Source organism: Myotis brandtii, unplaced genomic scaffold, assembly GCF_000412655.1.
Source record: "Myotis brandtii unplaced genomic scaffold, ASM41265v1 scaffold115, whole genome shotgun sequence".
Lineage (NCBI taxonomy): Eukaryota > Metazoa > Chordata > Mammalia > Chiroptera > Vespertilionidae > Myotis > Myotis brandtii.
In genome coordinates, this window is record NW_005353967.1 from 6,732,204 (window position 1) to 6,745,166 (window position 12,963).

Consider the following 12,963-nt stretch of genomic DNA (forward strand, 5'->3'; position numbering starts at 1 on the left):
CCCCCCGAGTGCACAAATTTCGTGCACTGGGCCTCTAGTAAAATATATTAGAAAAAAAATATTTCCCCTAACAATTAAGAAAATAAAATTGCTTAAATAACAATTTAATGAAACAACTTCTTAGGATTTGGTAAAATTGAAGTGTTTCCTTGTAATCAATTCTATGAAAAACATCAATGCATTGCTTATATTTTAAAATAATCATCCTTTGAACTATAAATGTAAAAGCCATCAGACTACATTCCAGAAAAACAAACTAAAATGATATAAGCCAAACAGATGTGCTTTAAAGAATGTCCATTAGGTAATTTCAAGAAAGCAGTGTCATAAACAGATGAATCCCTAAATCGCTGGTCAACTTTCACAAACAAAATCATCAGACTATTTATTTACCACCACATCTTTTACTTTATAACTCAATATACTTCCAACGAAGCCAATTATTTTCTGCACTGCATACTCTTTAGCATACAAGTTTAAGAGTCCTTTATGAGTGACAAGTTAGTGTTCTCAGTTTTAGAAACCAGATTTACCTCCAAAGCAGGTGTAGATAACAGCACATGTGTCGACTGGACCACGTCTGCAGCATGAATATTGTTGTGGTAGGCCACGTCAGCATGGTAATGGTCTTCCAGGGTCATAAGGTATGTAACTAAAGTGTCTACTGGAATTTTAAATGTTTTCAATAAATCCCGTTCCTGTAGGAAAAGAAATTCTATTAACATTTGTCCTTACAAAAAAGGTTTTCCATAGAGTGTGTCAACAACAACAAGATATCACACCCAGAAATGGAAATAGCACTCTCACAATATCTAGTGAGGAAATGGAAATCTTTGGGAGGATCCAGGGACTTTAGGGATAAAACCAGAGTTGAGTTGTCCTTCTGAAGCCCAACAGTGCTCAACCCAAGATGTGTGGTGTGAGGAATGAGCTGCCAGTTCCAGAATGTCTGTGTCCCAACATCATGAAGTCAGCCTCAGTTTAGCGCCACTGACTCAGCCACCAAATCACATCAACTGAAATGTGACATCCTTTCTAGGACTGGCATCTGCCATTCCAGTCCCAGGGGTACCTACAGCCTCAACTCCTCATTTAATCCTAACGCTGTGCTGGAACAGAAGCAGCTCAACAAGAGTGAGAAACGGATATGGAGAAGAGCAGTACACAAAACAGTGAAGAAATTAAGATTAGTTAGCAGAGGGGTGGATTCAGTTTTTATGGTTAGTATTCCATTCTCTATGTGAATCAGGGTCATGTGGATGATTTTTAAACTATTATTTTAATGAATTGCTTCAATTTTCCCACATCGTATCTTTTCCTTAAATGGGAAAAAATTAACAACATTGGTTTATTTGTATTTTACCCACACTTCAACCTTTCTGTATTCTTATTAATCCCTAGGTAAAGGGGCAAATCTGAAAAAAGTCCAATATATGCAAAAGAGGGTGAGTAGTAAAGAAGACACAATGCATGCACAATTCACAGACTGGACATTAAGGCACAGAATGAGAAGAAAGGTGATAGGACCACATTACCTGAAAGATGGTGTGCATGATAACAGTCAGAGGCCGGTTACCAGACAGCTCTGCTATTCTAAAAACATGAAGACCCCATTTGTTCACCTCTTCTAGTTCCTGGGGTTAAAGAAAGACAGAAAAATTAGAAAGCAGAGGTAGAACATAATTTTATATATAATTTTTATATTCATGTAAAAATTACTGATTTTAATAAAAAGATTGTTAAACTTAAAAAAAAGTGATTCATTTTAAATATAATGGATGCACCATGTAATTAGGGGAAACTTTAGGCAGATTCACTTGAACATACTAAAAACTGAATAAGCATTGCTTAACCTCGTGTCTTTGACAATACAACATATTTACATACTTTCAATATAAATTTCAAAGCATTTCTTCAATAGATAAAATCCAGTCACAAAAACCTTAACTATTCTCCTAAAACTGGAAGATTTAATAAATAGATTTCTAACTTTTTAATGTTAAACAATCAAACGTAGAAGCAAAAAAGGAAAGAACACACATCACAAACTACCTGTGTAAATCCATGTATCAATAAAACCCAAATAATTTAGAAAGTTGTATAAAGTGTGTTCCTATCTTAAAAAAAATACACCCCATAAATTAATAACTTGTCCACTTACTAAAAGAGAAGGAATAAAAATTCATTAAAAGGCATTGTTACATACTGATGCTCACAATTCTTGACATTTTTCTTACCTTGGCAAGGACATCTTCTTGTTCAGTTTTAACCCCAAACCTCGGGATGCTTGAATTAGTCAAACTGGAACTGTGCATCAACTTCTTGACCCCACTAATCTGAGACATTGGCCTTTTCTTTTTCTCCTTTTCCTTCTGAGTCGGAGAAGGAATTTCCACTTCATGTTGCTTATCTTAAAAATAGAGAAAATATTCTACACTTACTATTAATTCTACCTGAGCTTTTTGTGTTTTTTCTTTTAAAATGTAACATATATAACTAGACAGGTTTTAATTTATCATTATATAATCCAGGAAATATTTCCAAGTAAGGATCCTTTTAGAGAAGTTGAATGTTTAAAACTTGATGTGGACTGAGTTTGATACTCAAAATAAATAAATAAATAAATCCCAAGGCAAAATAATTAACAGGTGTGAACCTGACAGCTTACTGAAATGGGTCCTCTGAAAGACTTAGATTGCTTTCGCTATTTCACATTTCTATACTATAGTGAGCTAGGTGTTATGACGTAACAAGGTTTTGTGGGAAGCATGGAGAATCTCCAATATTATCTGATAAGTGACTATCAGTTTCACAAAAGCTATTTTCAAATAAAAGACACAAGATGTATCTGTATATTCATTCCCTATTTCAAGAGAGTGAGCTCCCCTAACTCATCCTTGCACATAGTGTGTGCTCAATAAATGTCTGTTTAGTGAATGTGCTACTAAGATATTCAGCAATTTTGTTTTGAAAGTAAAGCCAAATCAAGGATATGTTCAAGTTGTTGACTTTCACTTACTGTATTTTATTTTCCTCTGGGAATGGGCGGTGGGAGTGGTGTTGTCCCAGTACACCATACCCTTAGCTATTGTTATCAGTAAGCTTTTCTTTAGCAATTATATTCTATCTGCCTCACCAGTTTACCAGGTATGGTGTCCATTAGGCTATCAACCCATTGAGGACAGGGACCATTTCTAACTTATCATTAAATAGCTAGTGCCCAGCAATGACTGGCACTTAACAAGAATTTGTTGAATGCATGTATAGATCTCAAAAATACATTTCACAGGTTAGTACTTTGAAAAAACTAGCAATATGCAACTTTAATTCAGAAAACCCCCAAAGTCCTGAATAAAACTAAAAGATAAAAAATGCATTTTGTCACTTTAGGTTCTAAAGTTTAGAGGCTTAGAGGCTCAAATTATTAATATAATCAATGAAAACAAATGAAATTCATAACACTTGTTTCCAAAATCAGCTGGTACTTTAATCCATCTCCCAAAACAACTCAAAAGAAAATTTAAAAGTTGCACTTTGTTTTTCTCACCTAAGAATGTGTTTGATATATACTCCGACACTTGATTTCCAGATCTACTCATTTCAGAGAGATGGGTGAGCTCCCGATTAAGCATCCTTTTAAACTGAAAAACAGAAAGATAAAAAAAAATATATGAAAATTTAGGTGTAAGAATATAAGCATATGCCAAGATACAGAAAATATGCCCAAAGAATTGTTAAACTGTCCTGACACTTTTTAAAAAATATATATTTTTATTGATTTCAGAGAGGAAGGGAGAGGGGAGAGAGATAGAAACATCAACGATGAGAGAGAATCATTGATCTGCTGCCTCCTGCATGCCCCCTACTGGGGATCGAGCCAGGCATGTGCCTATTTTATCCAAAGAAACCCTGGAATTTACCTACCACAACTAGCATTCAAAACCAGAATTCTCAGTGATGTTATGCTTTCCCATCCATCAACTGCTTCTCAATGTCTTCCTCTGACTCCCAAAATTGCCCAGTTAGGCCTTTTAAGATACCTTAATATGTCTCTTAACATACAGGAAAAATATTTTTTCTATATATATAGAGTAACTATACTATTAGATACTTGATCGAAAAAAGTCACATATATAGTTGCCCTTACAATTTTGAATTTCACCATAAATTATCATTTAAGTCTGGGGGAAAGACAGTAGTGAGCTTATCATTTAGTCATGTTTAAAACGTAATTCTAATTCAGTATTTAATCTGTTCATTAGAATTAAAAAATCTCACTTCCCTGCAATGATTCATACCAAGGTGTTCTAACTCAAGATAATCTGGCAAATTACTTCCAAAGTCAATCTTATTGACCATATAAATTATGTATAAGAATTTATCACCACAAAGCACTGAGGAAGATCAATGAAAACATTTCAAAAGACTACTGGATATGAGAAATTCTTATTAGCATTATCCTAAAGCCAAAACTGAAGAACTGGCCAAACCAATACAAATTCTTCTGGTTGTTAATTTACAGGTACAGGGAGTTGTTCATGCGTGTTTTTTTTAAAATAATTGTTTCTGATCATAAAATACATGTGATATAGAAATCTAGAAAGCTATATAGAAAAGTAGAAATCATGTATAGCCCCACTGCTCAGAGATACCATACATAATTAGCTATATTTCCTTCTATGCATTTAAAAAATTTGTATGGACCTATATCTTCAAAATTGGCATCATGCAGTATACAAAACATAGATTGCTGCTAATTTTTACTTAGAATAATATATTACGATTCATGGGGAAAAGTAAATTTTGGGGCCTTCTAAGAATATTTATACCCTGGCTGGGTAGTTCAGTTGGTTAGAGTGTCATTCCAATATGCCAAGGTTGTGGGTTCAATCTCTGGAAGCAATCAATGAATGCAAAAGGAAGTGAAACAACAAATTGATATTTCTCTCTCTCTCTATAATCAATTAAAAAATTAAAAAATACTCAAGACATTTACAATAGTGTTCAAAACATTTTCTGTCCATGTTTTGTAAAGTTGTATTTTTTGAGTAAGTTATAGCTATTAACTAATTAAATGAGCTAATAGGAAGTGTCCTGTATTTAGCCTAGCACATCATAGATGCTCAACATTATTTGAGCTCTTTCTATATCTCTGGGCCTTTTATAGTGGTTTTTATTATTGCAGGACAAATTTAAGATCTGAATATAGTTACACCCATAAAAATGCATATCTAAATATCTACCTCCTCTACTCATTCCAATAAATAATACATTATTCATGTAAGAAATGGTCACCATGCTTCAAAAATATAATGATAATACTATGCACCAGTCCAAAAGGTAAGTAAATCCTTGCTTAACTAATAAAATTTACTTTAGGAAAAAATATTTTTAAATTTATTTTTTCCTTTATTTTTTATTCTTTCCATCACCATTTATCCCCCTATACCGTCTTCCCCTGCCCCTCACTCCCTCCCGCAATTAGCACACTGTTGTTTGTCCATGAATTCTTTCCCTTTGTTTTTTTCCTCAATCCCTCCACTCACTCCACTCACACCCCCACCCTAACCAGAGCTCTCTGCCTGCTCTCTATCTATGAATCTGTCTCTATTTTGCTTGTTAGATCAGTTTGTTCATTAAATCCCACACATGAGTGAAATCCTATGGTCTCTGACTGGCTTATTTCACTTAGCATAATGTCCTCCAGGTCCATCCATGCTGCCGCAAAAAATAAAATTTTCTTCCTTTTTACGGCTGAGTAGTATTCCACTGTGTAAAAGTACCATAGAAAAAATCTTTGGGCAAAACTCGTTCAAAAGAGTCTGCTGAACAGCAAATCCTGGCCTCTCCACAACCTATACAGGAACCACAATGTCTACCTGCCCTTCATGCATTTCTCTCAATGTAAGCTTGGGGTGGGAGGGCAAAGGATAAAATTTTCTTCCTTTTTACGGCTGAGTAGTATTCCACTGTGTAAAAGTACCATAGAAAAAATCTTTGGGCAAAACTCGTTCAAAAGAGTCTGCTGAACAGCAAATCCTGGCCTCTCCACAACCTATACAGGAACCACAATGTCTACCTGCCCTTCATGCATTTCTCTCAATGTAAGCTTGGGGTGGGAGGTGGGGCATTAAAAAGTTAGATGGGGACCCAGTTTTTTACAGAATTCCCTTCCAACTTATAAGCAACCTGGTATAAGGAATATGTTGGTATAAGGAATAAGGAATATGGAATATGTTGGTATAAGGAATATGTTGCCATACGCTAAAGCAGAAAAATGGCATGGTGCCTACAGATGCCCCTCATAAATTCTTGACTTTATCTGGAAGAATATAAAGAATGAAGTATAATATAAAGAATGAAGTATATAAAGAATGATGATTGCTTATATATATCATCAAAATAGCCAGTTAGTACACATAACCAAGGCAAAAAATGCCAGTGAAAGTAATCTATTGTACTGACTGATAAATTACAGATTGCACATTCCACTGATTATTTTTATATCATATATATTCCCAGACTACTCTTCCGCTTTTGTTCAAAACCCAGAAGCATGGAGTAGAGAAACCCGTCCGTGCGCACCTGTCTCCCTACAAGGCTAGTGAGGTGCTCCAAGGAAGTCCACCTTTCCTTTTAACATAGTTAGAAGAGACAATATTTTAAGCAGACCCCTTTCTTCCTAAGGGAGAGGGGGGGAGATCTCCTAAGACAATCTTCAAAGAGTCAATTAATTAAGTTATAAGGGCATTTTCTAAAAGGCTCTAAAATCAACCCCCCCTTTTTTTCTATTGATATAACACTGAATCCAGGGAGGCTAAAATAATAACCACAAAAATTACCACCAGTGCTTTCTCAACTGGGAGTTGATATTACAATCTGGTTTTGAAGTGTATAGCTGGATATAAAGAAAATAAACCAGTCAACAATAATTTTTAAATGTAAGTGAAATTTCTCTCATTTTAAAGTTGATTAGAATAACTATATAAAATTACTATGAGGGGGAAAATAATTAAAAAAGGTAATAAAATGTATGTTACATTTTCTATTTACAGATGTAGAAGAGATAAAATATAGAACTGCTTTTCAAAAGAACTGACTGTAAAATGCAGAACAATTTAATTGAGCTTTTAGATATTTTAAAAAGTGACCTCTAAATATTTCCTGATGATGAGTTATTCTAGTTGTTTTTTATTTAAATAATCTGAAATAACATGTAAGCATGGAGTAGACAAACCCTTCATGGGGTCGCAGCAAAAAAAAGAAAGAAAGAAAGATTTCCAAGTTAATGCTTTCAAATCCTTTGTTCTCATTGTGCATCAGAAAGTCTGCGTGCAGCATGTAAAACACAAAGGAAAGTGAAAATGCAGTTGAACTGAATACTGTATTTTGCTTTTTAAAGTCCAGTTCCCCAACTTATATTCCATTTAAGACTGTTGAGGAAGAAAAACAAAATAATTAAAAATTTAAATATTCTCAAATTTAATCCCTTTATTTTTGCATTCATGCCAGTGTGTTACTGGGGGCATTATATGGTCTCCTAGCATATAACTAAGAAGGTGGCAAAGGTCAAACATTAAGAAAATGCTTGCTTTCCCCCCCATAATATTCTATTAAAAATAATTTATATATGCTGCTCTGTCATACACTACAAGTTTGATAGATAGCTTAAAAGCTAAAATAAACACTGTACAGGCTGTATAATAATAAATCCTTTAACATGTATAAGACTAAATATATTTAGCCTTAAATATAAAACAATTATGTTGGTTTGTTTGTGTTTTTTTTCCCAATATGAAACATAAAGCTGTCCAGCAACAATTTTTTTTTCAAAAAAATACACACTAAAATTCTATACTGAGTTCTTAGAGGTATTGTTCATAATCATAATACAAATGTAAAGCCCTTTAAAAAATGCACCAAATATGAACTGTCTAAAAGCTAAGAGATGATTTCTGAGAGGACTGGGAGGGTTTCCTTTATTACCCTTTATCCTTTTCTATATTAAACAAATTTCAAGCCATGAAATGGTTAGCAAAATTTAAATGAAAATCTGCATCAAAAAGAAATCCAGACGATCCATAGATTAAAAGGGAGATGGGGAATCATAACTACTTGGACAATTAAAACTGAAATAAGTTTTCTTAGACTGCAGGTAAATCTCCCAGCAAATAGTAACATTTCCTTTAAAAAGAAACAAAGAAAATGAAAACTAATTTCAATCTGCGTTCTTAAAGCAATGAAAAAGGGTTCTTAAAAATAATGTATTGTGATATACTCAAATGTTCAAGAGTAAATGTCGACCTTGGAAGTGATGCTTCATTTAGGACTGAAAAAGGTTTTTACCTCCTGCTTTTATTACAGAGACCACCAGGCTAGCAGCGGCCAGGGGCATGCAAGAAGCCTGCCAAGCAGGAACACAATTATATTAAAGTCAGTTATTAATTCATTTCTTGAGATGAACAAAAGTAGCAGTATCACATTAACATAAATTTTTTCAGGTTTTACAAGTAATCAAGTTTTCATTTTAATAGTATGCCACTTAAAAAGTCAAGTAATGTCAATTTTTACTGTCATCTAGAGCTTTCCATCCAGAGGTGAAAAAAAACACACTCTTCATCAGGTTAAACTAGTGCAGATTTTTAGAAAGAGCCACAAATTAATTTTTATAAACTTTAAGTGCTTCAAACTAACGGGAACCCATACACCAGTATAAGTAATTTTGCTCAGTAATTCATTTCCAATGGGTTTATTTAATTACCTTGACATTTACAAGCATAACTGAAATCTACAACATGACAAAGAACCCCTGCACATTAAAAAGCAATTTTAACATGTAAACTATAACTATTAGAAGTTGCACAATTTCTCTTTAACTTGACTACTAAAACCACGTATTTCTTCTGCAGTCATGTCTAAGGAAAAAAGATTGCTTAGAAAGCTTAATTCCATTGTAATTTATTAAAACTACCAGTTAGAAAATGATTAATCAGGAGCTTATTACAAAGGCTAAATAAAATAAACCTTACCTTTATGTAGCCCCAAGACACTGACAGTAAATAGTTTGCTTCAGGCATTTTTGAGTGATTATATAGAGACTGGATTCTAAAATATGTATATCTTCAAAACCTTGATAGATTAACAATCTCTACTAGCCTCGGAGTGTGTGGGTTTTTAAAGATTTTTGGGAATTAAGTATATATATGGAAGCCTTGCATTAGATCCCATCCGACATCCAGCCGTCTTCCCATTGAACATATGCCACTTGTAAACCTCCAGAATGGAACAGAATTCAACGACTATTCTGAATAAAGAAAATTCATGTGATAAAGAAATATCTAAAGACCTAAGGGTCTGCATCTTTCTCTCCCTGAGCTCCAGGGACTAATGAATAATGTATGCCAATATGCTTCGCTGCAAGAAAGATAAGTTCTGTCAAAAGCTACCAAATAAGGAACTGCAGGGAAGCTGGGGAGAGTGACAAGAAACCCGTCCTATAAAACCCCAACTATGTACCAATTACACTCCATCCGCGGCTCCATCAGGTCAGGAGGCGTGGACTAGGCCCAGGGTGCTTTGTGATTGGTTGGCAAGGGCAAACCTCTGGTAAACTTGTTTAAAAATGGTATCCCTGCAGTGAGGCTGCCCTGTGAATAGATGAATGGGGTTTCCCTCTCCCAGTGATGAATAACCACCATGAAACATTCAACACTCATAGTTCATTCTTAAATAAGGATTACCAATCCTTCTGGAGTCACTTCTATGAATTTCAATATTCTCTGACTTCTCTTTCTTCAAAATAAAGGCTGCTCTGAAAATGGCAATCAGGCATTTTAATTGCTTTCTCTCTCAAATCCAAAACAAAACAAGTGGTTTCCCTAGTGACACAGATATAACCGAAGTTTCTCCCTCCAACCAACATAAAAGCATACTGTGATTATAAAATAACAGAGTTATGTCCAGCATTCACAAATGGAAGTGATGCATTTCCTCACTGGCGTGGCGTGGCTGTTCTCAGCTCCTTTTGTCATGTTGGGTAACACTGCTTAGGCTTTCACATTACTAATTTGCTATGAAGAAGGGATTTTAAAAAATAGATTTTCTGTTGATGCCCCTCCTATTGTGCTATTTTAAAAACATCTTAGCCCTGGTTGGTTTGCTCAGTGGTTAGAGTATTGACTGCAGACCGAAGGGTCATGGGTTTGAGTCCCAGTCAAGGGCATGTAACTTGGTTGCAGGTTCCATCCCACCCGGGATGGGGTGTGTAGGGGAGGCAACCAATTGATGTGTCTCACACATTGATGGTTTTTTTTCTCTCTCCTCCTCCTCCTCTTTCTCTCCCTTCCTCTCTCTACAAAAAGAAAAAAAAAAGAGGGAAAAACATCCCCGGGTTTAACAAAAACAAAATAAAAAACCATCTTAAAATAACTTGACTAAAGTTCTACTAAGAACATAGACTCTGAATTAAAATCCTTTAGTGCATAATCCTCAACAAATAACCTCACCTCTTAGTGTGTTGGGCTCCTCATTGGTAAAATTGGGTACGGCCGTAGCTGGTCTCCAAAGATGCCTAGTCTAGGAGTATGAGAAATGGCTCACCTGCCCGAATTTAAATGACGGACTTGGAGACAGAAGTATGTCGAAAATGAGAGGGCGTCAGTCCCATTGTACAGGGACACGTGGGGCGGGGAACATAGCCTATCTATTTAGTCCCTCCTCTGGTTCCTCATTGGCTGAGTACTATGGGGTCACCTGTTTCCTCATGCATCGCCCAGGTCTTGCTGTCTCCCATGGGGCCATTTAAAAAAATTGGGCTGAGGCCTATTTAGCTGCCTCCACCTCCCCTGTCTAGCTGAGGAAGACACCTTGGGGATTTCCACCTTGGTCTCCTCGAATGTGCTATTGGGATCCCTGAGTCACCCTGAGAGAATGTCTGACTATTCTGACACTGCCATGTTATGAGGAAGCCCATGCTAAATTTAGGAAGAAGCTGCTGGGAAAGTGACAGAGAAATGTGGTGGGGAGGAGAGGCAGAGGAGGGAGGGAGGGAGGAAAGAGACAGGGGGGTGGAAACGCTTACATGTAAAAAGTAGTTGTGTTCTAGGCTCAGATAATCATATGTGAATCACCTACATGAATGGTTGCTGGCAGATGGAGCGATCCTCCCTGGTAAAGACTACCCTGTGTATTCCAGGACATCTAGTCTCCCTGGCTTCTGCCCATAAAATTCCAGGAGTACTCCCCAGTAAGTGTACCCTGGAATTTCTTGAATGTCCCGCAGTGTTAAGGATTACTGTTCTAGTTGCTTCAATTACCTTAAACTGTGACTCCTAAATCAGGATGGAGGATGCTTGAGGCAAGAAAGATAGCTCATGCTTTCTTTATAGTTCTCAAAGTTGTTAGTCAACCACAGGCATAAGATTCAACTGTATGTAAGTCCCTAATCTGTTCCAGTAACGGAGATGATGATGATGATAACAAGAAATCTTTTTTAAAAGCTCTGACCTAAACTAAGATTCATTTCATTTTTCCCATTATGAGAGGCAGACTAGATGCTCCTTCTCAATGCCATGGCAGCAGCAGCCTGCAGAAGAGACTAGACAACGCAGAAGAGAAATGTGGATGGGACCAGAGAGATACCACTCTTAACGGTCAAACTTGGCTTCTGAAAATGTTAATGAGAGCACTGTAATGGGTATGTCACAACATTTATTAAGCACCTATATGCACCAAGAGCTTTATCTATTTTATCTCCAATCTTCACAACATCCTGGTAAGATAGATATTATCCCCATGCTAAGGTGAAAAGACAGGTACTTGCCCTGTATGTGACAGGGCTGAGAGGCAAATCCAGGTTTCTGTGAGTCTGTGCTCTCCATGGTGTATGAATAGCTCACCGTATAATTAGGCTGATGCAAATTCTATGATAAATGGCATGAATTTAGGAGTGGACCCAGTTATCCTTAATCCTGTGCTGACTCACAGTGTCTTGAAGTAAAGAACCACTGCTACCATCACTGTGGTCAGATCTCTGGACAGGATGGATCTTATAACTGTGGTCAGGAAGCTGGTGCCCAGACACAGGCAGCCTCGCCTGAAAGCGAGACCTACTTCTGCATGGGAGGCTGTGTGAGCAAGACAGAGATGCCCTCACACACAGGTAGAACTCAGATTCCCTGTCTGGTGACCTGCTGCTCTCAAACACCCAGATGGTTTTATATACCAACATGTGCACAGGTCCTGAAATAGGAAAAAAACACACATTTCCTTCAGCATTTAGTTCTCTTTTCATGTCTTTCTCTGATAATACTCCCCAGAATGTCTAACGTCACCCCTCTTTTACTCTTCATTTTAACTGATACCTCAAGCAATCACCAATCTTTCTGGACTATTTTAGGATATTTAAAATTCTGCTGATGGAGTTGAGTCATTGATATAGTATTAACACACGCTGGCATCATTGACATTGGAATAGAGGTCATGAGAGATAAGACACATTTTTGAATAAGGAAAAAGAAAAACAGATCAAATTATGAAGACACTGAGGCTCAGAAGGTCAAGTGTCTCCCCCAAGGTCACAAAGCCAAGCAGGAGAGTAAATCTGAACCAAGGGTGTCCGGCTTCAAAATATTCTAAATTGCCAAAAAGTATTTTAGGCATTAATCTACATTTAGCCTAGAGTCTACAAACAATATGTCTGTTAACATAATAAATTCTAACTTATACAAGATATTACTGTGCTTAAAATATTTAAGAAATATTATTTAAAATAAGTGTACTAACTCTTAGATTTCTCCAACCTAAGAGATTTTCCCAGTAACAGCACTGTTTTTGGTATAATTTACACATTTGGAAAATAATTTATTCTATAATCAGTCTATATTTAATTTATACCTTTTTATTTAAGGCCAAAGTTCTGGGAGTTGTTATTAATCAAGAAGCAAATCTGTATAAAGTGGGCTC

General features: G+C 36.1%; 1 protein-coding gene across 3 annotated transcripts in view; it reads right to left on the reverse strand.

Annotated features, from left to right (window-relative positions):
* PDE4D (phosphodiesterase 4D, cAMP-specific) overlaps positions 1 to 12,963 on the reverse strand; it is a 1,047,082-nt gene that overhangs the window by 15,958 nt on the left and 1,018,161 nt on the right. For 2 of the 3 annotated variants that reach the window (XM_014548745.1, XM_005857916.2), the window contains 4 exons: positions 3,548 to 3,641; positions 2,238 to 2,410; positions 1,536 to 1,634; positions 534 to 698 (listed from right to left, as the gene is read on the reverse strand). In XM_014548745.1, the coding sequence (XP_014404231.1) occupies positions 534 to 698; positions 1,536 to 1,634; positions 2,238 to 2,410; positions 3,548 to 3,641 (531 nt within the window). Of the gene's footprint in view, positions 1 to 533; positions 699 to 1,535; positions 1,635 to 2,237; positions 2,411 to 3,547; positions 3,642 to 9,029; positions 9,093 to 12,963 lie in introns of those variants that run through there. The other variant, XM_005857918.2, reaches the window with a different exon arrangement.